Consider the following 27,605-nt stretch of genomic DNA (forward strand, 5'->3'; position numbering starts at 1 on the left):
AGGAGGAGGAGGAGGAGGCTGTTTGCTCTCAGGCTGCTCAAACCAGCTGACTGCAGCCACTGCTGTGAATCAAAATGTTGCAGTACCTACAGAGCCAGTTCTCTGTGCAGCATGGTCTGCTGATTCAGTGAAGTTATGCACAGCGTTTTTAAAGATGCGTTCGAAGGCAGTATTATGTAAACATGCTTTCTCCTAGCCTGCATATAAAGCCTCTTTAGAAAAGGGAAACCGTAGTTCCTGTTTAGCTGCAAAATTTCTCTCTAAAACCTCTGCCAGATGCCCCTCGTCCAACTTTCTGCTGTGGTCTAAAAACACATTACGTGGTGAGGAGGGGTAAAGAAATACTCCGGACTTTCCCTGCCCTCAGCACGAAGATCGGTGAGATAACGGTGACTGAAAGAGCTAACCGCGTCCTACACATTGCTCAGGTGCCAGCTGGCCCCGAGTGCAAGCCGTAAGGCCACCCCACGGGCTGGGGGCTGCAGGGACGCGGGGGCCCCCTCAGCGCTGCGGCCGCGGCCGGGCAGGCAGGGCAGCGCAGGCCAGGCCTGGAGAGCCGCGGCAGCAGGCGGCGGGCGGGGGCAGGAGGAGGCCCAACCGCCGGCCGCCGGCCCAACCCCAGCACCCGCAGCCAGCAGAGCTAGGGAGGCGGCGGCCGCCGCCGCCGCCGCCGCCGCCGCCGCCGCCGCCGCCGCCGCCGCCGCCGCCGCCGCCGCCGCCGCCGCCGCCGCCGCCGCCGCCGCCGTAACGGTTGCAGGGGGGGGAGGGGGGGAGGGGTTCGCCGGGGCGGGGCGAGGCGGCCGTTGGGCGCGGCCATTTTGAACGCGCGAAGGCCGGCGGCCAGGCGGGGGGCGGGCAGCTGCCTCTGGGGTGGCAGCCAATGGGCGCGGTAGCCCCTCGCGCCACGTGGGCGGCGGGCGGGCGGCGACGGTTGGGATCCCAGGGAAACGGCCTCACGCGGAGCAGCGCCTCAGCGGCGGCGGGCTCGGGAGGAGGCGGGAGGTTAGCGCCGGGGCCGGCGGCGCGCCTCAGCGGCTGGCGGGCTGCGGTTGGGGTGCGGTGGCCGGGAAAGGAGCCGCGGAGGAGGGAGAGGGGTGGCGGCTCCTGCGCGGTCGGGGCTGTGCTCGATGCGGCGGCGATGGAGAGGCGGGGAGGAGGCTCGCGGCCCGGCTGGGAGCCCGCTGGGGCTGGCGGAGGCCTGGCGCGGTCCGGCGAGGCGGGAGCGCGCGCGGAGGGGGTGTATTGAGGAGGAAGGGACCATCTTCCCCCCGGTCCCTTCTCTTGTAGACCCGTGCGTGGCAGCGAACAACGCGGTCCCCAGCTCATGCTGGTTTGATGGTGTGCTTTGTAGGGAAGCACAGCACTGAAGTAGTTCCCTAGGTTGATTCTAGGTAGTTGCAGCTGAGTGGGTGCAACGCTATAAAATGCTGTATTTTTCCAAGTATAGCTAGAGTTGTTTATTTGCATGTGTTCAGTGGGTATTGTATATGCTTGCATACAGTGATTGTACGAGTCAAATAAAAAGTATGATTTACCCCTGCAGACCAGAAGGTGTTTGAGGAAGCATGTGAGCACAGAGGAAACATAGTGGTGCTTCACAGAGTATGTGCCTGTCTCGCAGCTCAGGCTCTAGAGCAGAGTCGTTGTCTCTGTGCACAGTAGTCTTCTATGGATTTATTTATTTTTTCACCCTATGAATTTGCCTGTCTGTTTTTTTGAATCCCCATAAGCTTTTAGCCTTCTGAAAACTTCTAGCATGAAGTTGAATTTCTCAGTTTTGCCATGTACTCTGTTTCTCTTCAGTCTACCACCTACTAGTTTCATCTGATATTCCTTTGCTTCTGTACTGAAAGAGATAGCAGATAATTGTTGCCTGTATACATTCTCTAAGCCAGTCAAGATTTTATACAGTTCTGTTATATCCACTGACTTCCGTGCCGAAGAGCCCTAATTTATGTAGTTGTTTCTGAGATGGAAGTTACTGTATGTTTTTGAGTTTGCCCTCTCTTCTACCCTCAAATGTGTTAAACTTGAATGCTAGGGCCAGACATAAAGTATGCAAAAGCAAAAACATTAAGGGAAACACTTGTTTTATTTTATATTACGAGAATTTGGACTTCTGATTGCAGTAGTGGAGAAGCTGACAAGTAGTTCTGAGGATGTAAATGGTGTTTGGAATAGTCCTTCATACTCCTTTGTGTTGGGTCAGGGAGTGGGCTTTTAAGTAATCTGCAGACACTGTGTGTTTAAAAAACTATGTTTTAAGAGGAAAGTCTTTACACCAATTAGTGCTGGAACACTGGGCATATTCTCTTGGATATGCACATTTGTTTAGGAGAATAAAAATGTAGCATTTCTTTTTCTTACCTATTTAGCTGTACTTACACAGGTACAGAACATCACAAGACATCAGCATTACTTGCTGTGTTGAAGACATTGAGTTGCACATGTATAGCCATGCATTCTCATGTTTTGGGTATGCATGTAGAATTCAGATTATGTCCCTAAATCAGTTGCATATGGGAAAAATTGATTTTTTTTTTTCCTCCCTCATTTTAGAGAAACTTTTATCACGTATAAAAAATGATTGACTCAGTCAAAGTAAGAAGACAGTGCATGTTGGATTTCTACTCTCATTATGAACATCTATGTGCTGTTCAAGGCTCTGTCCCACTGAAAGCTGTGAAAGCCAATCTGAATGAGGGTGCTCTTGATATAACTGTAGATCGCATCAAAGCTGCTGACTGGGCACCGCTTCTGAGTGCTATCAGGCATAATAAGACCCTGACTTCTATTGCAATAAGAAGTTTTCATCAACAGGGTCTTGGAGAATCAGGTTTGTAGTGATGGCTCTAGATGATAATTATGTTGATGAATGTTAAAACTCTTTGCATAAAACTTGTGAGTGATTGAATGTGTGGAGGGGGAGAGTTGTAATAGCTAAGTAATTCTTTAATCTTTTTTTTTTTGCTGCTGTTCTTAAATAGAGGTGTGTTTATGATAGCTTTCAAGTCAATAGGGACTGGATGTTACTGCTCTTCATTTCTGTTGTTTACTAGGTGTTGAAAAGTATAAAACTTACTTTAGAAGGAGAATTCCAGCAATTCGATCAAAAGACTTGACTGGTCAACTATGCAAAGCTGTCAAAGGCTGTCTGAGTATATCAGATGTACTAAAAAACTTGGAACTGCAGGGGTTGCTTCTGAGAGAGAGAGATCTAATACTTTTAACAAAGGTGAGAATGCACTGATATGCAATTAAATCAAGCTCTAGAGAAGTAGCAACTTATTTTATATGTATTTGTCACAGATGGGGATGTGCCCATTTTGAAAGACATCTTTCTATTCTCCTGTTTCTGAGGTGTTCTGCTGATACCTCTAGTATAACCTAGTGTTTAATCAAAATCAATTAACTTTCTCTTGCCCTGATTCATCAAGGCTTATGGAAGGGTTTTCTCAACATCTCCACTGTGCGTTTGGGGCATATAACTTAGGCCTGTGACTGACATTACTGTGCAGGGTAATGACAGAAGAAAAGCTGCCAGGCACCGAGAAATAACACACTTTGGAGAGCTACTTCTATTAGAGCTACTCCAGTTTGCTCATGAGTGACTCCTAGGAAAGTAGGTGGCTGCTTGTTTCTTGCAGGCTCAGGCCCCTCATGCAAAACAAAGCAACTGCTTCACAGCTTTAGGCCCTTCTGCATCTTTCAGAGAGCACAAAGTGTTTGTGCTGAGCAGTTTGGGTGTCTTGGTCTCTTCTCTATTTGTATGTTATTGTTGCTTTTCAAACCATTTTAAAAACTTTCTCTCTCTCTCTCTCTCTCTCTCACACACACACACACACACACACACACACACACACACACTCTTTTTTAAAATTATTATTATTTTGTAGGGTTTGGCCAAAACTTCATCTCTGGAGAGTGTCTCCCTAGCCCATTGTCCGATTGGAGATGGAGGATTAGAAAGTAAGTTTCAAAATAAAAATAACTGGTTTTGTGAGGTGATTTGGTAAAGGCATAAATATACCTCTCCCCTCTTTTTTTAATGCTTTAAGTAGGTAAAACCAAGTTTTTCAGTATTTCCATTCCTATTTTAAATTTGTTCACACTGATTAAAAATAACCATCTTCATTTTACATGGCTTTACAATATTTAAAAACTTGAATTTGTTTAGCTGATGCTGGAAAACAGACATACTACTTAATAATGTTGATTATACTTTTATTTAAAACAAAGTTATATTATTTAAGTTTGGAACTAACTTTTTCTTGATTTGTTCATGTTTACACAAGTAAAATAAAACATGTTCTAGCTAGTTCAGACAGTCTTTGCTAAACACTTTTGAAATTACAATGGTTAGATGTATTTGAAATAAACTTTGTTTTTCAACACTAGTTCTTTGTCAAAGGGCTTACCTATTAAAGCTAATTCAGCTTCTTAATATAGCAGTGAGAAAATGTGTTTGTTCTGATGATCTGGCTGCTTAGTGTGTGTATATAACATAAATGCTTTTGTTCCCTTTAGCAATCTGTCAGAGTGTGAAAAATTCGGCTACTATCAGATACATAAATTTCACAGGATGTAGCCTTACCTGGCGAGGGGCAGAACATATGGCAAATGTTTTAAAGGTAACTTAACTGTAAATGTTCACAAGAACTTAAATAACTAAAAGCATGATTGTTGTATTCAGCTTGTAAACAAATACAACTTTTCTGGTAATAATTTGATAATAAAGCAATACTATACCATGTACTGTTTTTGATGCGAAATCTCATACGGAAAAGGATGGTCTCTAACACAGCTACATTAATGGTCTTCCTGCCCTATCCCCCCGCTCCCAAATTTCTGAAATGCCTGAATGTTCCTGAATTCCTGAAAATTGTATTTTTATTGTGAGAAATCTCTTACCACGTAAATGTTAAATGCTGAGCCAGTTTTAATGTAATAATTTTCATAAACATCCAGGTGAACATTCAATTAAGACTATTAAGACTAATTGTTTGATATCGCAACAGATTCAAGTTTCATCATGTATTGCATATGCAATAATAAAGGAAAGCTGTTTTTCTTTCTGTTTGCTGATGAGAAATATACAGACTGTATAACCAGTGTACATATTTTTGTTTTGTTTTTGTTTTGGAGGGGTTTAATGGGACTGAACTCAAAGTAAGGAGTACTATAGTCTGGAAGTATGTTCTCTTACATGCCTTGTAAAATATTTCCCCGTAACTTAAAATGTGGTAGGGTTACTGCATCTGCTATGGATAACTAAGCTTTCTTTTTTTTTAAATGGCAGTGAATGTGAAGACCCACTTTTTTGTTATTGTTGCATTTTTCTGTGACCTGGTGAACTTAGAATTAATTACCTGTAGTATTGATCATTTAATTTTCTTTCTTTTGCTTTCAAATTCTAACTAGGGCCATAAGTGTCTGACATCTGTTTTGGGGAGAGCTTCTTTCATCAATGTCATACACAAATTTGAAAAATGTCTTAACTATTCTTAAGCATTAAATAAAAAATAATGAAGTTGAGTTGGCAGTTTAGAGGCTAGTAATTAGCTGACTAGTAAGCTTGTGTCTAGTACAATATGACTGTATTATTCTAACCAATGTTAAAATTGGTCCACGTGAACACACATTCATAGTGTGCAGTTCCTGCTAAAGATGTGTTGAAAATGTCTATCTGACAAAAACAAGGTGGTAATATGTTTAGAGTTTTCTAGACACGTTTAGTAAATTTCATTGTGAGTTGAAAGATCAGAACAAGTGTGAGTTAACTGCATTGTTCAAGAATGACTGTGGTATTTCTTAAACTCGGAAGTGATATAACTGAGTCTTTTGTATATCAACACTCAGTTATTAAACATTAAATATAAACAAAAATAACTCATGATCGTCTTGTCATCCGTAATAATGGCTTTTCTTTTGTACTTGATAACAACTTTCTTCTTTGCAAAGCACCAGGCAATGAAAAGACATAATGAAGCTTGGGCTGAAAGCCTACGTTATAGGAGACCTGACCTGGACTGTATGACAGGCTTGAGGCGCATTACTTTCAACTGCAACATGCTTGTTGGAGACAGAGGAGCCAGTGCCTTTGCAGAATGCCTAGGAGAGGACCTGTGGCTGAAAGGTATTGTGAAACGCTGATTCTAAGACATGATAGAGGCAGGCAGAAAACCTGCAATTGGCAATTATAGCAAATGTAGTCAAATGAGTAATTCGGCATTTAACTAGCAAAGAGTAAGTTGATTTTTTTTCAAAACAAATTTCTTTTCCTCTCTTATCTGAGTAGTCAACGTGTCCAAGAATTCTCTGGTGTTCTGAATGAATAATTTGTAGTATAGTATATATGTACTAAGTGACTCTAATCTTGGTGATAGAAGTCATAGCATTCTGTATGTAGAATCAAACACCTATTGGAATTGTTTTACGGTTTGTCTGAGCTGGCTGTACACGTAACATGGATATTATGCAAGCACGGCATGAAAAAAAAAAAGGCCAAAAGCCATGAGAGTACTATATTATGGCAACTGAATAACGTATTTGTGTGTGCTAGAGATGATTTGGTTAGAAGCACTGATTCAGGCTTTTTTCAGACTTAAGTTGTTTGTTTGTGTATGTTAAGCTACTCTGGGCAGCTGTATTAATTAGTATCTAGCAATATTACATCTAGTAGTAATTTTCAAGAACAGTGATTTAACTGTGGTTTGATATTCCTTCCTCTGCAGTTGTTTAATAGTTACATTTCTTAATGTTGGTATATAAGTGATCTAAATCTCTAATTTCCACCTGTGAAAGTAATATTGTGATTTATATCCATGGCTGTCACTGTAACATTGCCTCATCCATTCTGTGAAATGGTGGTGTTCAGCAGAGGTGGATTAATTGTAGTAGATATTGACTACATCTTATGCTGCTTTTTTTTTTTTTTAATTCCTTAAACATTTTAGCACTTGATTTGCAGCAGTGTGGAATATCCAATGAAGGAGCAAAGTCATTATTTGATGCTCTTCAAGCTAATAGAACATTAGTGGTACTTGACATAAGAAAAAATCCTTTAATTGGTATGTATCCATATCTACCTTTGTCCTCTTCTATGTGGAATTTTTCAGTAACTCTTGTGGGGTGGGGAAATACACTGCTTTCAAGGAAAAAAACCCTGCAATAGTATTTTGCTAAGCGTTAAAACACGTGTGGGGAGGAGGGCAGATAATGTACACTGCTTATTCAGTGATCTGTTTGTTTGTGTAAATACAAATCTCATGCAGGAAATTCTTAATACAACATCTTTAATTGTAGATCACGTTTTGATGAAGAGCATTATTGAAAGAGTTCTTATGAATGGAAATAGTGCCAATTCAGAGGTATGTGTTAAGCATTTCATAGTAATTTTTGGTGTTGTTTTGTTTTTGTTGTTTTGTTTTTGTGGTTGGCATTGCATGTGTTATAAGGTCAACTTTGTTCAGAATGAATATAACACAGTTATTCCAGTTATAAATGCAAGCATTTTTAAGCATTTTAAATAAAGAACACTATAAAAGGAAAAACTTCAGCACTAGCAGCAACAAGAACTATGCTGTCTTGGGCATTTTGTATGCTTTGTTATGTAATTTAAGGTGTAACATACTAGAGACAGGATACTCATTTAATGAGAAGAAAAATAGAAATGTTTATATATGCTTATGCATTATCTTAGAACATAAGCTAAAATTGCTGTTGGAGAGTTTTCTAATATGTGTGTCTCTTTCTTGTTAACACATGAACATCAACTTCATTAAAAAAAAGGAATTCACAAGTTAAACATATGTTTGAAAATAACTTAGTTATGTAAATTATTGACAAAAATAAACTTAATTTCAGTTAACTGAACTGTAGTTTCTTAGATGGTTAATATTGGAAAGAATAGTCTTGAGTAACTTGAGCAAGTACAGTACCCATTTCTATCTCTGTCTAATATTCTGTAGAGAGTTTATAGTAACTTACATAAACTGAATATTCGGAACACTTATGATTAGACATACTGTTTAAATACTGAGTCTCTTGTTGCTAACTCAGAAATCTGATCCTGTTCCCAAAGGAGTTTGCAAGCAAATGAGTACACTCATTTACTCTTGCTTTTCGACAGCAGCAACAGTCTTGTTCCTGACCTTGTTGCTGTTATGACTTTGAAAGGGCTTGAAAGTCAGAGCTGTGACTCTGTAGGGAGTAAATTCTAAACTGAGAAGTTTGTGTGTAGAATTCCTTGGGGATTAATACAGATCCCCTCTTCAACCTCTTAAAGAGCTTTTGGAGAAACTGAGGCTGGTTGTGAAGGAGTACTTTTTCTCCTTGGCAGATGGAATCAGCACTTGCAAAATGTTGCATGGATTCCATGAAATAGCATCTGCCTGGAGAAAATGTAGCTCAACATGAATGGAAAGTTGAACTATGAAAAGAGGCAACTCTGTGGAGGATTTCCATATACTAAGAGTTCATTCAACTTAAGACCCTTGTTTTATATTCGAGGTAGTAGAGTATCTAAGTCTTACTGGCAATACTAGTAGTCTTGCATATCTGGGTAACAGTGTAAATAAAAAATGACTGACCACCAGCTTACTAAGTAACTTGGCCTCTCTTCCACAACTGAGAACACAGCAACCTTGATCCATGATTTCATAAGTCATGTGGGTAGGCTGCTGTAAATAACACATTTACTGCTTATCATGGGAACGGTGCAGACACTCAGAATGGAATAATCCACCTGTTTAGCAAGATGAACACAAACAATTAGTGTTGGAGGCTAACATTCTTTTGAAACTGAAACAATTATTTTACCCTAATGTTAGGATTTGTGGTTGATTTTGAGCTTAGTTACAGAAGTCTGGATATTATGAAGAGAAAAACAGTTGAGTTTCTTTGCGGTGGTGTCTAAAGGTGCTCCATATTGACAAAAAGCACTTTATTGCTGACTTTCAGGGAGTAAACTGTTAGAGGTATCGAAGATGCACAGCTGGTAATAAAGCTTTGTTGCTGCAGAAAGAACTGCAAGGACTCCTTCATTTTGTAAAAAGTCAAAATTTGGCCTTAAAAAAATAAAATGTAAGAGTACCAAAAAAAAAAAATTTGTACAAGTCCTAATGACCTGTTCAGCAGTTGTATGCTATAGTACCTAAATTCTGAATGTAAGTAAAACGTCAGTTCTTGCTATTTTGTAATAAGTTTTAGCATTATACCAAAAAAATTCAGTTAATTCTCAGATTTTCCGTGAACTTTTATGGAGGATCCATTATAGACTAAGTTTACAAATTTAAAGAAGTGTTTTCTGTTTCTTGTAGTTTAAGCTTGTAGAACAGCATACAGTCTAACGTCTACATAGCTTCCTTTTGTCATCTGTGCGCTGCCTTCAAACCTGTGAGGTTTTAAAAGGATGTGCTGGTCCATTTTTCATAATGGAGAGAATGTGGGTATTTATTTCTGACATATTTAACCTAGTAGGTTTTTTGCTATATTTCTACCCATGATAGTTGCTAGAGATACAGATTTCATATCACTAGAAAATGAAGAATCTACCTAAAATGAGGAATCATAGTAAGTTTAGTCTATGAATATAGATTTCTTTTTTTTTTTGACATGGGAGGTAAGATGTAATTTTTTGTCTGAAAATGCTGCTTACTCATGTAGCAAGCAGCCTAACTCATACCACCATCTCACATACCAGAGCCAATTGAAGAATAGCATGGATGATCATCCCTAGTACTTCCTCTAGTTTCAGCTGCCTCTAGTTTCAGCTTTTTTTTTTTAACCTGCCAAAGGCTAACTTTGCTAATTCTCAAGAGTAGAATTCATGCATAGAGTAGAATGTAGAATTTGTGTATATCTGAGAGGGGACAGAGCAGCATTCCGTACTATCTGAAAGACACTGTGGCACCTGTTGTGTAAATTCCATAGTTATGTTTAAGTAGGAAATGTATTAAGGTGTGTAGCTTTAGAAAGAGAACTATGGGGCATTTTGAATGGCCCCATAGTAAGTTATTGCACATAGAGAAGATCACGTCTCGGTGATTATACGTAAGAGGCTATTTGTGGTGGCCATCACTTGCTTACTGGATACCGTTCACAACAGCCCTTCCATCCAGTTCTGTCTAAGAAGCAGTTGTTTTTCATTACTTCTTAATTGCATATAGCTTCTTGCATTTTGGGTTGAGCTTTCAAGTCTGCAAGAATGGCTGTTCACTACTAATTGATGCCATTAAATGTAGGAAACTTTCCAATAAATTTAAAAGACAGCTAAGACAAAGGACTTCTGTACTATACTAGCATTACTGTGTAGCTCTAGAATAGTGGACTATAATTGTACACATGATTTGGTATGCTAGATGATAAAAGTTTGCATAGTTTCTTGGAGAGACTGAATAGCTTAAAGGAAAAATTCACTGAAGATGTCTACAGCACAAGATGCCCCCATTGTCCGAACTCAAGGACCTAAGATAGTGTTGAGAAATGACAATATGCTTGCTATCCTTATGCTCAGATACTGTATAACAGCAGCAGATAACTAGAGAAGAGGCATGTTACTGGTTTAACCCAGTATAGCTGCTCTTTTATGTGTGTAGTGAAACAAAATTAAGATATTCTGGCCTTGAAAAGTTTATAGTTTAATTTTACTCTTTCATCTAAAGAGTTTTGTAGTTGAAAATGACAGTTAGTTGTCTCAGGAGCTAGATAAAGTTATAGACCCAGCAAAACTCATGCAAGAATAATTGGAGTCCAGATTTATCATAGGCAAGAAAAGTATTTTTATAAATTTGGACTAAAGCTGGTTAGTTAGAGCACAGTAACTGCATCTTGCTTAATCTTCCTCATGCATTAGGTGGAGCCTAGTGGGAATAATTTCATCATACTGTTTCTAGTACTCTGATGTGGGGTTTAGAGCTGTCTGAGATAAGCTTTGTGTTAATCTCAACTGCATTTCAATCTCTAACTCCATTTATTGGGTGGCTTTAATAGTATAGACTCGCTACTAACTCTCGTCTGATACACACTAAAATCCAAGTGACAGTGTAACTTAAGAATGTCTACCTGGAAGAATAATAAAATTTTTGAGAGAAGGGAAACCTTTAAGAATAGAACTGTTACCATAAGAAAATAAATTCTGAGGCACAGCAGTTGTTTGATTATTGCTATGTCTTAGTTTTAGCTTGGATGGTTTTACTGTGTAAGGATGAATTTTCATTAGAGGCAGTGAAAATTATACTTCGTTTTTTGTTTTTAACATTAATTTTATTGGTAATATAAAATCATGTTAGGGAAGCTTTTATTACTGTAGAGAACTTTGGCCTGAGCCAGTCATTCCTAGCAAGCCAGCTTTCTGCAGAGAATGAAAAGCCAGAGCTGGAGTTTCCTTTTTATAGGGTTGATGCTGTTTTTTGTTACTATAAAAGGAGAAGTGTTTTGCACAGGAGAAGGGAAATTTTTGGATGGGATGTTGTAGTGGTGTTCTGGGAACACTTGCTGATAATGTGGCACTCAAACTTGTATTGAATTTGTGCTTGAATTGTGTCTTTGTGGGATTTTTGTTTTTTCTTAATTTTACAGTTTAAGTTGTCCATTACTAGCAGTGGTCTCTATATTTGACAGAGGAAACTAGTCTTAAATGAGCACCTTCTGAAATATCAGTTACTAAAATAATGTGTTTTTCTTTTCTAAAAATAATACTCAAACTTCCAGTATAAGTGGCTGACTTCTCCATCTTCAAAGGATGCTTTGAAAACTAGACCAAAGAAAAGAACTATTGTCCTAGGAAGTGGTCGAAAAGGAAAAGCTACTATTCGTATTGGTAATACGGTCTTTATTTTCTCAGAGTATAGTAAATTTTATTTACAAAACAGTGCTTCAGCATTAAACTTTCGTTACAAAACTATATGATGTGTTTAAATGTCAGTGTTTTGCCGAATACTTTTCTGCTTCCAAAAAAATTCCATTGATTCTTAATTCACTACTGCTTCTTCTAGCACCAGTGGTTTCAATAGCAAACTTGATCTTGTTTTCAGCTGTTAGATGTGTGGTTGGGAAAACTAGGATTTGCTGAATAAAGTATGTTGAAGCATTGCATATAGTTTTTCCAGTGGCATCCTCCCCATAATTGTTCGCTTCTAGGAAGCTTGATGGTAGAGAGTTGGCTGTTTCTTCTGATGTTGCAGTCTTTCTGTAGCACTGTCCTCTACCAGAAAAAACAAGCATGAATTTTTACTGATGTACAAAATATTCTAAGATTTTACTTCATGTAAACTTACTATAAATAGTATAAAGTAACATGGGTATCTTGAATATTTGTAACTAAATACTGATAACTGTAATACCTTTTGGAAAATTTAGTGTATTAAAATCTCACTATAATACATTGTAGTTGTCTATAATACATTGGTTGTCTTTCATCTTTGCTTTAGTTATCTGGAAGCAGAGAGGTAAGCATAAATCAAATTGCAATCTGTTTGCACAAATAAATTGTGGGTAATGGAAGAAGAAGAAAATGTCTGACTTGGAGATTTAAAAAAAGAGGGAGGGGAGTCAGGAAGTAAAAATTTCCTCTTTATCCTGTTTACTTGTTGAGAACAAGCTGAAATATGGAATCCCATTACCACAGTTATGCCTTTCTACACATTACAAAATTGGTTTTGTTCTGAGGAAACAAGAAGCTGAGTTCTCACTCAGTTGACTGTATGAAATATCGGGTGAACAGCTTTCTAGGCTTGTTAGTTTTTGGCTGAGTAGAATGAGCATCTGCGTTAGGTGTTCCTCCTGAATCTATTTTGGGTATTAGTGTGTGGTTTAAAAACAACTACAAAAGACTGGACTAGTGAACGTAACTTTTCTTTATTGTTCCTTTTAAGTGAGGATGTTTCTGGTGTTCTGTAGAAGTGATCAATGTGAATACCAGCTTTAGCTTTCAAGCATCTTGTCAGTTGCAGAACCAACATTCTTCACACTAAGGCCACTAGAGGGCAATTTGAAGCACATAAGCGGCCTTATTTTCTATATAGGGTTCCTAAGCTCCCACTATAGACACCTGATTTAGGTGTCTGAAATTAGTAGTATGAATAAACTTTAGCTACAAAACTTTGCTTCCTTGTTGAATAACACTTTTATTTAGACCAGCCTGACATAAGTCAAACTTACAAGCTTGTAATTGCAAACAGATGAATTGGCTGTCCCTGTTCTTTGAGAAGCAAAATAAAAGTTAGGCCTTGAGCAGTCTAGCAAAACCAGATTGAGAGGTGAATTTCCTACAGTTGCTTTTGTTACATAGGAGATCTTACTTATGAACTGTCAGCTATGACTATATATGTAAATAACTGTTCCTGCTCTCTAATACAGGATTAATGTCTAAAAGGTCTGTGAGTCCTGGGAAAAAAAATCCATCTGTGAAAGACAGTTATTCACCAAAACCACTGCCGCCAGGCACAAAGGGCTTCCTTCCTTGGCGCACTGCGGAACGTGCAAAGAGATGCAGGTGAACTTTTCATAGTACAAGGGAAAATACTAAAGCATGAAAATTGTGTGACAGAGAACACAATTTTTTTTTTTAATATATATTTAAAAGTTTCACACAGAATTCTGTATTGCATCCCTAATTATTCTGTTTATATAATTATCTTTGGGGAGGATGGTACGTGGATTAATTACAGCAAGTCTTTATAATACGCACAAAGATACAGTTTCATGGCCATAGAACTACCCAGATGTTCCTAAAAGAAAATCTTACTTGTTTGATGCATCATCAGTAACAAAGAACATAGCTGGAGATGTAGTCTAGCTTTCTGAGTTTGTAATATAGTTTATCTGGCATGCAGTTTGAGATGTCTGGGTATTCTTCCCATCTTTTCTGCCCCATGCCTCCCACTTCCAGCGTATGTTTCTATGGTCGTCTAAGCCCTGTGAAATAAAACAATGTTATGGCTTCCAAGCGTTACAAGAGTAACTTTTATAATCATGCTTTCCTTTGAATAAGTTTGTAAAATCTCTGTTCTTCCCTGGACTTTAGCGTCTATAATTTGAGGCTATATAAATTAAATATTTAAACAAAAGTTATACACTATCTATATCTTTTTATTAAACTTCTTTTTCAAAAATGCTGAACACCAAATTCTCTTATTGACTTTAGTTCATAATAATTAACTAAGGAAAGTGCTTACTGAAGTGCTTAATATTAGCATCCAGGAATGTCTTAATTCTTGATTCTGTAGGAGTACTAGCAGAACAGAGTGAAGATGCAATGGATGTTTAAGGGATGCAGTGATGTTTTGGATGCTATCTTAACTCTTACTGCTTTGCTTAGTCTAGAATCTTCTGTTTGGAAATTGAAGTAGCAATGGTGACATATTATAGACTTTTTTTTTTCTCCCCCCCCAGGGGGACTCTGGTGGATAGTACTCAGGAGTTACCAGTGAAGATTCAGGTACTGTCTCTCTCGTACTGTTGAGAAAATGATGACTTATTTAGTAGATGGATGCCTAAAAAAGGATGCAAATGTAATGAACGTAATTTTCTCATCTAAAAGTTTAGGTTTATATGATTGAGAAGTTAAGACTGGAACATATATTTAAAGTATGTATCTCTTATGGAAGTATAAAATAACAGTTTACTTCAGCATTTGGTTGGAACTTCTCTGATTCCCTATCCTGTGTTGCTATCTCTTGGTTTCCTCGCCTTATGAGTGGTTGAGTTTGAGCATGGTCCCTCCAGAGAGAGTATATAGAATATAGAGTCTATAGAATATATAGAATTAACAGCTTTCTCCTATGAAAGGTTCTGTTCTTCCCCTTCCTATCTCTTCCCTTGTGCCTCTGAATTATATATTTGTGTTTGAACCCATATGTGAATTGCTTTCGTGAACCCAGCTGCATGAAGAAGACCTGTTTTTTGCCCTTCCCTTCCCATGCCATCCCCTTGCCCTCCACCCCACTAAACAAATGGAGAAAACAAAACAAACAAATTGGAGGAGTGTGTTAGTGTGTGCTGCTGAATTAAATTGACTCGCAGAAGGGTCTGGTGGTTCCTGGTGCTAGCACAGTGAGGAAGTAACAGAGGGGGCTGTGGTGGGATGAAAGAAGGATTTGGGAATAAGGTGTAGACCTTTCCCCTTTTTGGTGACAGTGGGCTGTTAAATCAGTACAGCTGCCCTGGAATCACAGCTTTGGAAAGAGAGCGGAACTTGCAAAGATGCTACCGGTGGTACACACCAATACATTTTTATATTGTATTATGCATACTTATTTCTAAATTGCATACAGTGTAAGGAACTCTGGGAAAAGCTTGCATCTAAGTGAAGATTTTGGTAGTACTTAGTCTTTGGTTTTATTGCTAAGTTTAATACTCAGGAGTGTGTTTTTTCTAATGCCATTAGACAGGTATTCCTGTGAAAGTGACAGTAGAAAGTGCTGCTACTTCTGAAACTGAAGAGACAGAAGAATCAGATGATATTATCCATCATCCTGACTTGACAAAATCATTAGATAAAATTAATGTAACAAAGTATCAGCAATTCCAGGTAAGATGCAACTTTTGTGCCTTAAACTTCATAGAGGTATGGTGCATGTGGGTTTTTGTCTTGCTTTTCCAAAAAATCCTGGTTAAGTTAATAACCAGTCATGGAAAAGGACTTCTGAGTGACTTTTTAATTATCCTGCATTATGTTACATGGGTTTCCATTTGAAAAGATAATCAAATATGTACCAAATTTTCAAACTCGGAGCAGTTTCAATGAAGATATGTAAGCTATGAGCATTTTATTGAAATTGGGCACGTAATCAGGAAGAACTTCACTTAATGCACCCAGCTGCAATATGCATTATTTGTCTGTTCCTGTCTTGAGTCATGACTCATGAATCTGTTGATCAGTGTTATTGTCTCTGGTATTTCCTTCCAAGTAGTCCCTTTATAAATATACTTTGTTATTTCTAAGAGCTGAAATAGCTTAATGATTGTTTTGTAAAAATACTTAAATAATTAGTAGTGGTCCATTTTGTAACTGAGCTCTGTGACAATCTTCTTTTTTCATTCGCTTTTTATTATTTCCTCCATTCCTTTGATAGATCTAAAAAAAATGAAGAGTAGTAACGAGACTGATTATTGCTGCAAATGTTTTCACAGGGACTGTTCTAATGAAAGGAAGGGAAAATAAAGGGTGTGTTTTGGTGGCTTGGTAACACTACTGAGGTAATCTAACAGTATTATAAAATAACCCCCTCGGGCAGGACAACTGGGCTGTTTCTGAAGTGTTAGGATTTAAAGTTTGTTTGTAGAAGCTGCGTTGACCAGATAAGTAATTCTTAAAATAAGACCTGAAGTTATTTTTGCTTTGGAGGTGATTGTTTTAGAGCACTGATTGCACTGTTTGTGTGTATAAATATTAGGACCATAGAGCTGCTTTTATGTAGGCCAGGATGGATTTAAAACTTGACATGGTTGCAGAGTTATACGTAATGGGAGAGTGTAGGATGGCTCAGAGTTACTGTGGAAAATAGAATGACTGTACAGATCCAAAATGTAAATAACTACATGCCTGTCTGCTGGCTAAGGTAGGTCTAAAGAAAAGATATACAATTTTTCTCTCTAGAGATCTTGTTCAGGCAGATTTTCAAGGTTTTTCATGTACCTTGGATTTCAAGTTCTGTAGCGACTTTGTTCTTTGTAGATGGTTTAATGTTACTGCTTGCATGCAGTATGTTGACGTTGTGCTGTGCAGTGGCTTCAGTCCTTTTGTCAAGAGCTGCATTATATTTGGAATCATAGAAATCCATGTCACATGCATGTTATGTCCAAAATGTCTATGCAGGAAGTACTGTGCTTTCAGGAAACATTTAATATTTTTATTCTTGATGTTTGAAGTTGAGGGAATATTACCTCTGTGATACACTGCAAAGGCAGACAGAAACCATGTTTTTTATGTTTTGGGGAGGTTATCACATCAACCTATGTTGTCAGTACAGCTGTAGTGTTGGGTCTGGTTAGCATATGTTTTTTGTTTCAGCTTAGTGAAATAAATCTTTTGCTTTCTCTATATCTTTGGATTAGGTGCACACATACAAGAGTGACTGAGAGGAAGGGATGAATTTGTGCCTTCTGGGAGGAAAATTACAAATTTTAGGACCATACCCCAAAACTGCTTCCAAATCTTCTGTCCTTGTAAAGGTTCAGATTTTACTGATCTAATTGCATTAAGTACATAATACTGGAGACTTTTACTGTAGTACTATCTTATGAATTTGAAAAACAAAATACTTTTTTAGGCTGTGGTTGTAAATCTGACCTTTTAAACAGTCTTGAACTGTTTGTTTCTGTGCCTCCCCCATCCTTTTTGTCATGTTGATTAAAAAGTATGGCTTTACATTATGGCAGAACCAAATTAAGAAATTCTCACCATTGAAAGGTGAGGTTTTTGTTCCACCCTTCCTCTCCCAATTCTTTTGTGCATTTCCATTTCTTCCTTCAGTCTTTTCTTTTCTTGTATCCTTTTTCTGTAGGTATCTGATCATAAGGCAAGTTGGTTCACCTTGCCAATGTGGCAAAAAATATTATTTTTCCAGTTTATTTTTCAGTCCTTGTAATGATTCAAATTAGCATATGTTTTTGGGTGAGTTCCTTCCACTAGAGGGAATCTGAAGCATCTGAATTGCCTCTGATTAAGAATGTAGTTGAAGAAATGTATGTATGTAACTAATCATATAAGTGGTGGACTTCAACCTCAAAATATTTAGCAAGTTAACTCTTTCTAAATATTATCATGTGAATTACTTAAAAGTAGTGATTGCATTTTAATCACTTTTAAAAAGAAAATGATATAATCTAGTAAGTAAAAAGTTGTGTATTCTATAATTTTAGAATATACATTCTAAATTATAAAATTCTATTTTATATAAATTATAGAATTCACAACTTGATTAGAAAAACACAACTAAATTAGAAGAATGCAACTAATTGGGAAAGCTATAGATGTTTCTGCTGTTTCACCTTCCTATAGGTTGTGAGCACTCTTGCTGGACTACTTTACTGGGTATGAACCACTGAGGGCTCAGATTTGTAGCCTGTATGTAGGTATAGTTCTCCATAATGTATTTCAATAAAATTTTTCTGCATGAAGATTACAGGATTGGGTGAACTAGTGGATTTCTCAATATCAGGTCAAAGAATGAAGTTTACATATGTATCTGATCATAAGGCAAGGTGGTTCACCTTGACAATGTGGCAGAAAATATTATTTTTCCAGTTTATTTTTCAGTCCTTGTAATGATTCAAATTAGCTTATGTAATTGGGTGAGTTCCAGAACTGGAAGGCAAGTGGCAGAAATGTACAATACAGATTTTGTAGTTTAGTAGTGACAAATATGTTTTTACAGGTACAAGGCATCTTTCTTTAATATGAAAGCTTCATATTGCTTATGAGGAGACATAGCTCAGTGTGTTTGTAAATTTTTTTTTTTTTTTTTTTTTGGTGAAGTCATTATTAACCATTAGGTAATATCTACATCAACAGTGTGATGAATCAAAACTAAGAAAACCCCAGATTTTGTTATCGCTTTAAAAAAATCTTGATAATTTAACTATTTTCTAAGCTTTTGCCCTTTAGAAAAAAAAATTAGCAACTTGGAGAAAGAGGTCAGTGCTGTCATCTTTAGAATTTTCTGAAACTTTTCCACAACAAAAAGTTGTAGAATTACAGTTTTTAACCTCGAGTTATTAAAAAACCTAAAGACTTAAAAATATATACACACGTGCACGCGCATGTATAAATATATATGCTGTAAATGGAACTGTAGGAATTCTTCTGATTTTTGGTATCTGTGCCTGATCTTCAAAATCTGGGTCACAGGATTCTGGTTTACTTGTCAAGATGTGTATGTAGAACATTATGGTTGCTACCTTCTGTGCTATGCTTCTGTATCTATAAAAGAGGTTGCAGCTCCTATTATTTCCACACATTCTGAGATATACTGTAGTAAAATGTATGGTGTCTGTTAAGGGTGATTCTTAGATATTCCTTCCTCCCATCCTGTCCCTCCCACCTACCGTGAAGTGATTTTTGTTAGGTTAAGGTATTTTTATTAGATACTGATAAATCTTTTTTCCAAATGTTGTCTTAGAAATACCATTTTTCTAAAACTTGTAACTTCTAGGAGTCCTTTCACGTATGTGTTCTAGTAATAAAGGCACTACTGTAGCCTTCTAGTTACAGGGTTAACTTGGTTGATGCTTGTCTAGGGATCTTAAGAGCAGGCTTCTTTGGCAATGGAGACATACTCTTAATCTTCACTCTGAGTGGTTGTCACTGGAGGGCTATATCTAGAATATTTTAGAACCTGCATCTTTTGAATCATGCAAATGTCTGTCTCTCGCATCCTACAAGAACTGTGAGGACTTCTTTTGCATTTATAGAAGGATTATTTTTACTATTCATTCTGTTGCGCACTAATCTTTTCAGCTGATTGTTTGTGGTGGTATGCTCTCTTGAATAAGCTTTTGATAATAAAGAAAGGTTTTGAGTGCTGTTTGGATCTTTGCTCCTCTGATCAGATGTATAGAAATGCAGTGTCTGGTTTAATGTTACATATATGTGCCTATGTACAAGGTGTGTAGACAAGTGAAGAAGCTTTATGTACTGTGAACTTATATAGGTTACCCTTTTTGAAAAACAGAGCAGCTTCATAATTTTAGCAATTTTTCTCCTTTGGAAGCAGAAAACTTCATTAAGGCATTTAAAAAAAAAAAAAATTCCCATCTGTTCTTCCTCTTCAGATGCTGTAATTAAAGATGATATTGCTCTGCCATGATAGGAAAAGACTTGCTGATCAGTTATCAAATCCTGATTACTGTTCACTGAAACTGAAAAGTTCACTAGTTAAAAGGAAAAACTAAAATAGAAGTGAAGGTGTCTCATGTATAAGACTAAAGTATGTTTGCTAGATGTTTTGATTTTGATCAAATAAAAACAAAGCTGCTTCTAAAGCTGCTTAGCTCATTCCAAGACCTTGGGATCCTGAAACTTCTTTTCTTCCAACTGAAAAACTAATTGAAACCAGTGAAAAAGTATTACTTTTAAGGTTTAGAATTATTATATTCCTATTCCTGCAATAAAGAATAAAAACCTGGGTGAAGAATAAATTCTGAAAACTTACTTGTGGCTACTGATGAGTTTTTGTTTTCTTTTTTTTTTTATGAGCTCAACGTGATATTTTGACTGGGTAGTCACATTTAGTTTTAAAATGAGGATTAAAATGGGTGGAGTAGAAGAGGAGGTAGAGACTAATATACATGCCTGAGAGCAATGTCATAGGCATAAGAGAACTTGTGCTATAATCTTATGTTAACACGTTTGCAGCACAGTAATAGAAAAGTGAATCGTGCTCACATCCACTACTCTGTGTTAGGGTTTTTTGTTTGTTTGTTGGGGTTTTTTGCATCCTAGAGTTATGTACTGGTGGAACTGAGTCATGTATTTTTGTGGAAGATATGTTATTGCTTGGAGTTCCATGTGCTAATTGTTAGCTGGATGTGTTGATTTTAAATGTGTATAATGTTGCACATTGGTCTGACATTGAGATTAACTTTCTGTTTTATGATAGTTGGAACTGGAAGAATGCCTGCTAAAATTAAAGGAAGAAAGAAGAGCCAGAGTAAAGGCTGAGGAACGGATAATGGAGGTAATAATAGTTAAGTATTAATCATTTTTAGTTTTAAGGATGCACAAATCAAACTATCCACTTGTTTAATTATGACTATTTATTGATAACCACTAAACTGGTAGTTCCAGAGTTTCAGTTCAAAGTCACATGGATCATTTACCAGCCTAAGGGCAGTGATGAAATCTGCATTTAGTAATGTGGGTTTGTTTCCTGGTTTCCTGCCATTGGTCCTATTCCAGAGCCTTGAACTCCACGTTTAGCTACTCTTTTCAAAGTGCTTCATTCATTCAGTGTATTAGTTACAATCGAGGGCATCCTGATTATTTTCTAGAGTAAGTGATTAATTCTGCTTGTAATTTATAGCAGAGGGATTGCTCCCTGAGGTCTCCCATCTTTGTTACTATGTGAGCAGTTTGCTCATATAAAAGCTGTTTACTATGAATGTTGTTATATTTGGCTTATCCTGTCCCTTTCATTTTTAACTTGAGTTGGCGTTGCTGACCTGAAGAGGCCCTTCTGAATCAAGAGTAATTAGTCAGCAGAATTTCTTGTAACAGAGTTCAGCATAAGTAAGTGTAAATAAGTGGATCTGGATTTTTAGATATGATCTGCAGTGAAAGGAAAGTGGTGGTACCCTTTGAAACTTGAACAACGAATGGTGCCTCCTGACATCTTCTGCAGTAGAGGGAGTACGTATTCAAAAAGGGTATCTGGAATCCTTCAGCCTGGCCATTCTTCTGTAACGTGAAGTGCACCAGTGGGCTCTGCTGGATTTGTGTTGTTTGAAGACTTAGATGCTTTTTGGTCTAAATGCCCCCTGCAAAAAATCTTTCTACATCATGCTAGGCTGCTTGGGCTTAGTACCTTGTCTGAGGGGAAAGGATGAGCTAAATAGCAGTGATCTCTGAACCTGTCACTTTCAGTGATGCTAGTTTAACAACTAAGACAGATTGCACGAATCTGTAATTTTTCCATTCTTATCTCATAAAAGATGAAAAAGGAAAGCCTGCAGTATGGCAGTGATTGCACAGCTGTAAACTCAAATGGACATCTGAGTTAATGTTTCACTTGAATACAAAACCTTTTATATCTTACCATTACTGTTCAGCTTTCAGATGATGTTGACTTGATTCAGTGTGAAGAAAAATGGGATCACTTTAAACTTTCCATTTTTTGGGATGCACAGAGCAGGAAAGAGAGAGACAGTTATGTGCATTAGCTCTGAAATGGTGGGCTGAACATAAGGGGAACATTGGCCTTCATTAAGGGATTTTTTTTTTTTTTCCTGAAAACAGGAAGTACTTCGGTCTTAATGTGTCATATAGCAAGTGGAAAATAACATGGCTTGAAAGCTAACTTTTTGTTTGCGCTTACTCTGCAGCATTATGTTCATGCTAAAGACAGTGTGAACCAGCAGTTTTGAGTACCTCAAGTGAATTCACTGTGGTAGCATAAAATAGCAGCTGCGGATAAACAAACCTGCACAGAGATCTATGTAACAGTAGCCTGAGTATTTCTGGTACAGGAAGCTTTATACCACTTATGTTGGGTATTTCTCTTTGCACTACTGCATGTAGGCCTGCAAAGGTCTCTTTTTATTTTGAACTGAAAATGATGGAAATGGCTTTAAAAATTTTCTTCCTGCCTTTTTTTTTTTTATAGTTGGAAATTGAAAATGCAAGGTTGAGGAACCTAAACATCTCCCTGTCCGAAGTTCTTCATGCACAGTCGGTAACCAACATGATTTTGGAGGATGAAGGTGTTCTAGGCAGCATTGAGAACTCTTTCCAAAAGTTTCATGCTTTTTTAGACCTCCTTAAAGATGCTGGGTAGGTTGTTACTTTATTATATGAATTTTACCTTTTCTGCTGATACCTTTTTCCAAAATTATCCTCACTAGGATATGTGCCCCATTCTCCCTAGGATCTCTAGGTGTACTGGCAACAAGCAAAGGAAGAGAAATTAATGTATTTGCTTGCTGTTTAATTTTCTCTTGGTGAAAAAGCATACCCAAATATACTCAAGCTGAGTTTATGTATCTGCCAGTGGGAAAGATTTCCAAGAAGCCCTTCTCAGAAGAAAGCTTTTATTAAAACAACTTTGCTCAGTCTTTACTGGATCATCTGTGGTTCTTAGTGTTCCCTTTGTAAGAAAGGCTCAGTTGAACTGGTTTTAGAAAGTGTGCACCTTTCTTCCTTCCATAGCTCCCTTTTAATAACTGAAGTACATAAAGCTAGATGGGATGAATCTGGCCCCTGTACTGAAACTCTGGATGATTCATTATGTTTTGAAATTCTCTAGACCCCTGTGTATATTATTTGCCTTCCCCTGCTCCCTTCCCCCCCCCCCCCCAAACTGTAATAATGTAAATTAATGTAGTGTTCACCCAGAGAAAGTGTTCTGATTCCAGGCAAATCAATTGGTAGAGTTGCCATTACTTTCAGGATGAATTTCAAGCTTTGGAGGAATAGAAGAATGGTTTTTCGCTACATCAAGAACAAATTTTTCAGATGGGCTCTACATTTATTCATGACAATAGGGAGCTGCTCTGAAAGTTAGGTAATCACAAAAATGGTTGTTTCAATAAGCTTCTGTAAGATGTGATATCAGCAGTTGGTGACTGTGACTTTTCAGTTCCTGTTGGGCCTTAGACTAACAAACCCCAAGTGGTATGTCTGGCCAAGTGCTAAGCTTCTAAGCGAAACAACATGGCTGTATTTGTGAAGCATGTAATTGGATTTGGCTGCTAGAGACAATGGCAGTTTGGGAGATGTGCACCAATCTTCTGCTTGAGTGACAGAGCTTTATTCTTTGTTCTGGCTGAAAGGGAATCTGCTTGCCAGCATTCTGTGGAGTGAAGGGAGGGAAGGAAGGCCCTTCCTTATCTTTGTAATTTAGATTTGCCTGCCAGAGCCCCTTGTTTGAGGACTTTCCCTGACTCAGTTTCGCAAAGCAGAAGAGAATAAGAATTTATTAAAGTGACAGATACAACAGGTTCGTAATTGCCGTTGATAAATGCACTTGCTGCAACAAGCTTTCTTTCTTTGAGCTCAAACTAACAATTAAGCGCTTTCAATAATAATATATTTCCCCGGGTAATGTCCGATGTTTGTCAGAGGCGCAAGTCTTACCAAAGAGGTGTCCCTGTTTGGGGGAGGGAGGAAGGAAGCTCACTCGTCAGCAATCTCCTGTGAACAGGTTGGGGGTTCAGTTTTCTTCTCTTCCAAAACTTTAGTGGGCTGTCCTCTCCTTTATCATTGCTGAAGGTGGGATGTGGAAGTGCAGCAGTCATAATTCATCGGCTAGATTGCCATTTCCACGGTTGTTGGGGGTATGCCCCCCTTATTTACTTATTGTTATGCAGCAAAGGGTGTGCTTTTTAATATGGTAATCAGGGATAATGAGGCTAGGGGCACTATAGGGCAACACTTAGTCCACAATCTTTAGCAATTTTTTTTTTTTTTTGGTATGCAACCCTTTGTGGTCAGGGGCGGACCGCGATACGTCCGTATTGCACCCTCCTCTGCCGTGCAGCTGGAACAAGCTGTCTGCCCTTCACCTTCTAGCTTGTTACTCGTGTTGCAAAAGGGTGGTGTGCTTTGTCTGCCAGGTACTGTTTCTCCTTTGTGCCCCCTTATCTTTCCTCCCAAATTCTGTCCTGATTCCACACATTCTGCTCTGAGATCAATACTAACTGGAAGATGTTCATTACTAGCCCCAGTAACACTGACTGAAGACTGACAGTTTTGAACCTGTAGGCTAATTTGGGCAGAAGTTGCTGAACAGCATTAGCCACTTATTTTCATCTTTATTAAGCTGTTTTGGGCTTCATGAAAATAATAGAAAAACTGTTATAAAAGGGGAAATAAAAGCATCAGATTTTTTTCTTCTTTTTTTCTTCTTTTTGTATTGAATGTTTGGGTCTTTAACATAGGTAAGAAATTTTTGTGTCACTTCTAAACTTCTGTTTTACAGACTTGGGCAACTTGCTGCATTAGCTGGGATAGACCAGTCAGATTTTGGTCTATTGGGGCATCCACAAATGCATTCTACTCTTACTAAACCTGCTAAGATGCTAAAGGAGAAGTCCTTTGAAGAAGAAAGACAAGAACATACCCAGAATAGTAAAGTATGTCTATAGAGGGAATGCTAGTGGCAATGTTGATGCTATTTAACATACTCTTCAATTGTTTCCCCCCACCCCTTCTGACTGAAAGTCATGATTAGCAAATGATCCATGAAATTATTACAATCTTTTGCTCTGTGTGTATTTATACAGGTTGTAGTAATTAAAATATTAATGCAAGTCTTTTCAAGTGATCATCATTTGGAGCAGAAGCCATACCATCTTGTAATGCACTTTAAAAAGTGGTGGTAATTATGTTGTTTCTTATTCTGAAATATGAAGTTCCCATACTGGTATGCATCAGTTAATAATAATGATGAGGCTACTTTTTAGACACTTACAGATGTATAGTGGGTTTCAATATCTTTACTACCCTTTACTGTCAGATTTTACTAATGCCCATTGAAACCCTGGAATTTTCTTTTAAGTAATGTCAGTCTTGTGTTCAGTCCTACTAGACAGATTTCTAGGCAGGATACACCTTGAATTTCAGGCCACAGAAATTTGTAATATTAGCAACATAAAACGTTACTTTCTACTTTGATGGTAATGAATAGAAAACCTACTGGATTTTTCAAGGTAGATGCTGAAGTTCCTTTCCTCTTAATAAATAAATGAAATGGGAGGGATAGCCAGGCTTATGTTTTCAAGGTGATTAAAAATTAAGATGTTGGCAGCCTACAGCCTTGTCCAAATCAGATAAAATTGTCAAGCTCATTCTGCATTCCAGCATGTTTCTAATATCCATTGTCTTCCCTATTGTTTCAAATTCTTCAAGAACACAGGGAGCTTCAAAACTGTGATAGTAAAAAGTGTGGTTTTTTATTTTTATTTAATGGTGTAGAAAGCAAGCTGCAATTCTATAATCTGAATCAGCATTAAAACTATTTGGAATAGTAGAGTAATTGTAATCACAGGTGTAGGTTTTTTGAGATCACTGTCATTAAGCTTGTAACAATGTTTTCATCTAATGAAGCTCTTCTACACTGTGACTTTAACCTGCTTAAGAAGCTTGTTTGAATCACTTTTTTTTTTTCAGCTATGTTTAGAGGAAGCCTGAATTTAAAAGTGTTTAAGTATACCTGCCATGTGGAAGTGTTTGAAAAGTTTCAACTAACATACATGCTATTATCTCCTGGTTATATCCTAGTATTGCATAATTTTTGTGGATTCTGTTGTTAGCAGCGAGGTACTGTGATATAAGACTGTATTGGAGTCACACTATTGTGAAGGCAGAGCAAACACTGTGAATTTCAAATAATTCAGAAGGCTAAATGTAGTTATGCTTTGGCTGCTTCAATATAATTGGTTTGTCTCTGTAGCATAAAGAACAAGATACATGTGAAACTAATATGCCTACTGTCTGTCATTAGCACCCTAGCAGCCTTCTGAAACTTGCTGGCTTAGAAAGGTAACAAAGTTTGTGATCTTTATGTTTGAATTTTGTATAGATTATGTAAAGATCTTGTTTTAGTTTACAGGCTTAGCATATGGTAGTTGGAGTGCTTTTTTTTTTTTTTCCTGGTTGCATTAATATCTTAACTAGAATTTCTTTTTTCAGAATGGAGGTAGAGACATCCAGGTTTCTCCTCCTGGCACACTTCAGTCCCAGATGGTTGTGAATAATGCCTTAGCTCCCAGAGACACACAAGAATTTCAGGTTGTTGTGCAACAGCAGCCAGGCTCATGGAAAGAAAATGAATCTCAAACAACTAGCCAAAATAAGGAGGATAACACCCGAAATAGCACTCCAGCATTCTCCGAGAGGAGAGTCAAACAACATGAACATGCAAAAGGACATTACTCAGCTAGACAATTGGTTACTAGTCTGCATTCATTTTCTGCTTCCAGTGTGAATATTAAAAGTAATGGTAGCAAAAAATCCAGTTGTACTTCTGGTGAAAAAAGTAAAAGTTCTTCTTCAAAGAAATACATCCATAGAGCAAATGAAACTGCAATTGTAAGTACTGTAGCAAGAGGAGACCAAAGTAGACTGCAGACAGCAGACCTCTGTGGAACTGATACTGTAGGATCTGGTTCTGAAATACAAGAAAGTATTCATTCTGTGACCAGCACTTGAAATGGTTCTGAAGTGTTTGGACTGTTCTTTATACTTGGACTGTTCTTTATACTTGCAAGATTAAAAATAAATTTTGGATGCCTTACTATAGCTCATGAATTTTTGTGAAGAAATGTAGACTTTGAAAAATATCTAAAGCATTCTTCCATTCTGTTTAGTGTTCCTGTTTCACGTTTGTATCACTTGTCACTGGATTTTTTTGAAACGAATGATGTACTGGTAGAATAGTACCCTTCAGTTTGTACTATATACAAAGGATTCCTGGGGTATGAATTTTACTGTGTATCACAGATCTCATTATAAACAGCTTTTAGTTAATAAAATTAATTTGAATACAATTTATGATTTGTATTTCCAGTGTGTTGCAGTAGAAGTGAAACAATGGTTTGGGGGCAAATATCCATTGGTGCCTATTAGTGTGCGTATGTAGTTCCCAATGGTAGTGGAAGCTACAGATATGAAAATGAGTCCACAAACATCTCTCAAAGAGATATCTAAATACAGCCCTTATTCCTTATTGTTGTAACTGCTAATGATAGCACAATAAAGATTGGAAAGGACCTCTAGAGCTTATCTAGTCCAAATCCCCACTCAAAGCAGGTCTAATTCAATCAGGTTGCTCTTAGGGCCTAGAGAAATGTGACAGCATAAAACCAAAGGAATTTCATTATTCTGAAACTCCTGGGGTTTGCATTTGCTCCAGCTCCTTGTTCCTCTGCTTTTGCACAGGCAGCTG

General features: G+C 37.7%; 1 protein-coding gene across 4 annotated transcripts; it reads left to right on the forward strand.

Annotated features, from left to right (window-relative positions):
* The first annotated feature begins 918 nt into the window (after nt 1-918).
* Nucleotides 919-27,207, forward strand: CEP78 (centrosomal protein 78). Of its 4 annotated transcripts, XM_067316093.1 has the most exons (17): nt 919-1,002; nt 2,560-2,836; nt 3,060-3,235; nt 3,897-3,969; nt 4,528-4,631; nt 5,962-6,136; nt 6,957-7,070; nt 7,306-7,370; nt 11,713-11,821; nt 13,360-13,495; nt 14,395-14,440; nt 15,389-15,532; nt 20,604-20,690; nt 22,326-22,492; nt 24,639-24,792; nt 26,112-26,200; nt 26,351-26,434. In XM_067316093.1, exons 2-16 carry the CDS (start codon nt 2,584-2,586, stop codon nt 26,160-26,162), a joined length of 1,854 nt encoding a protein of 617 aa, XP_067172194.1. In that variant the 5' UTR covers nt 919-1,002; nt 2,560-2,583; the 3' UTR covers nt 26,163-26,200; nt 26,351-26,434. The 4 variants fall into 4 exon arrangements, with proteins under 4 accessions (XP_067172194.1, XP_067172190.1, XP_067172191.1 ...); XM_067316089.1 differs by lacking the exon at nt 26,112-26,200 and having other exon boundaries at nt 26,351-27,207; XM_067316090.1 differs by lacking the exon at nt 26,112-26,200 and having other exon boundaries at nt 20,604-20,681; nt 26,351-27,207.
* Nucleotides 27,208-27,605: the final 398 nt, after the last annotated feature.

The sequence above is a fragment of the Apteryx mantelli genome, chromosome Z (assembly GCF_036417845.1).
Source record: "Apteryx mantelli isolate bAptMan1 chromosome Z, bAptMan1.hap1, whole genome shotgun sequence".
Taxonomy (NCBI): Eukaryota; Metazoa; Chordata; class Aves; order Apterygiformes; family Apterygidae; genus Apteryx; species Apteryx mantelli.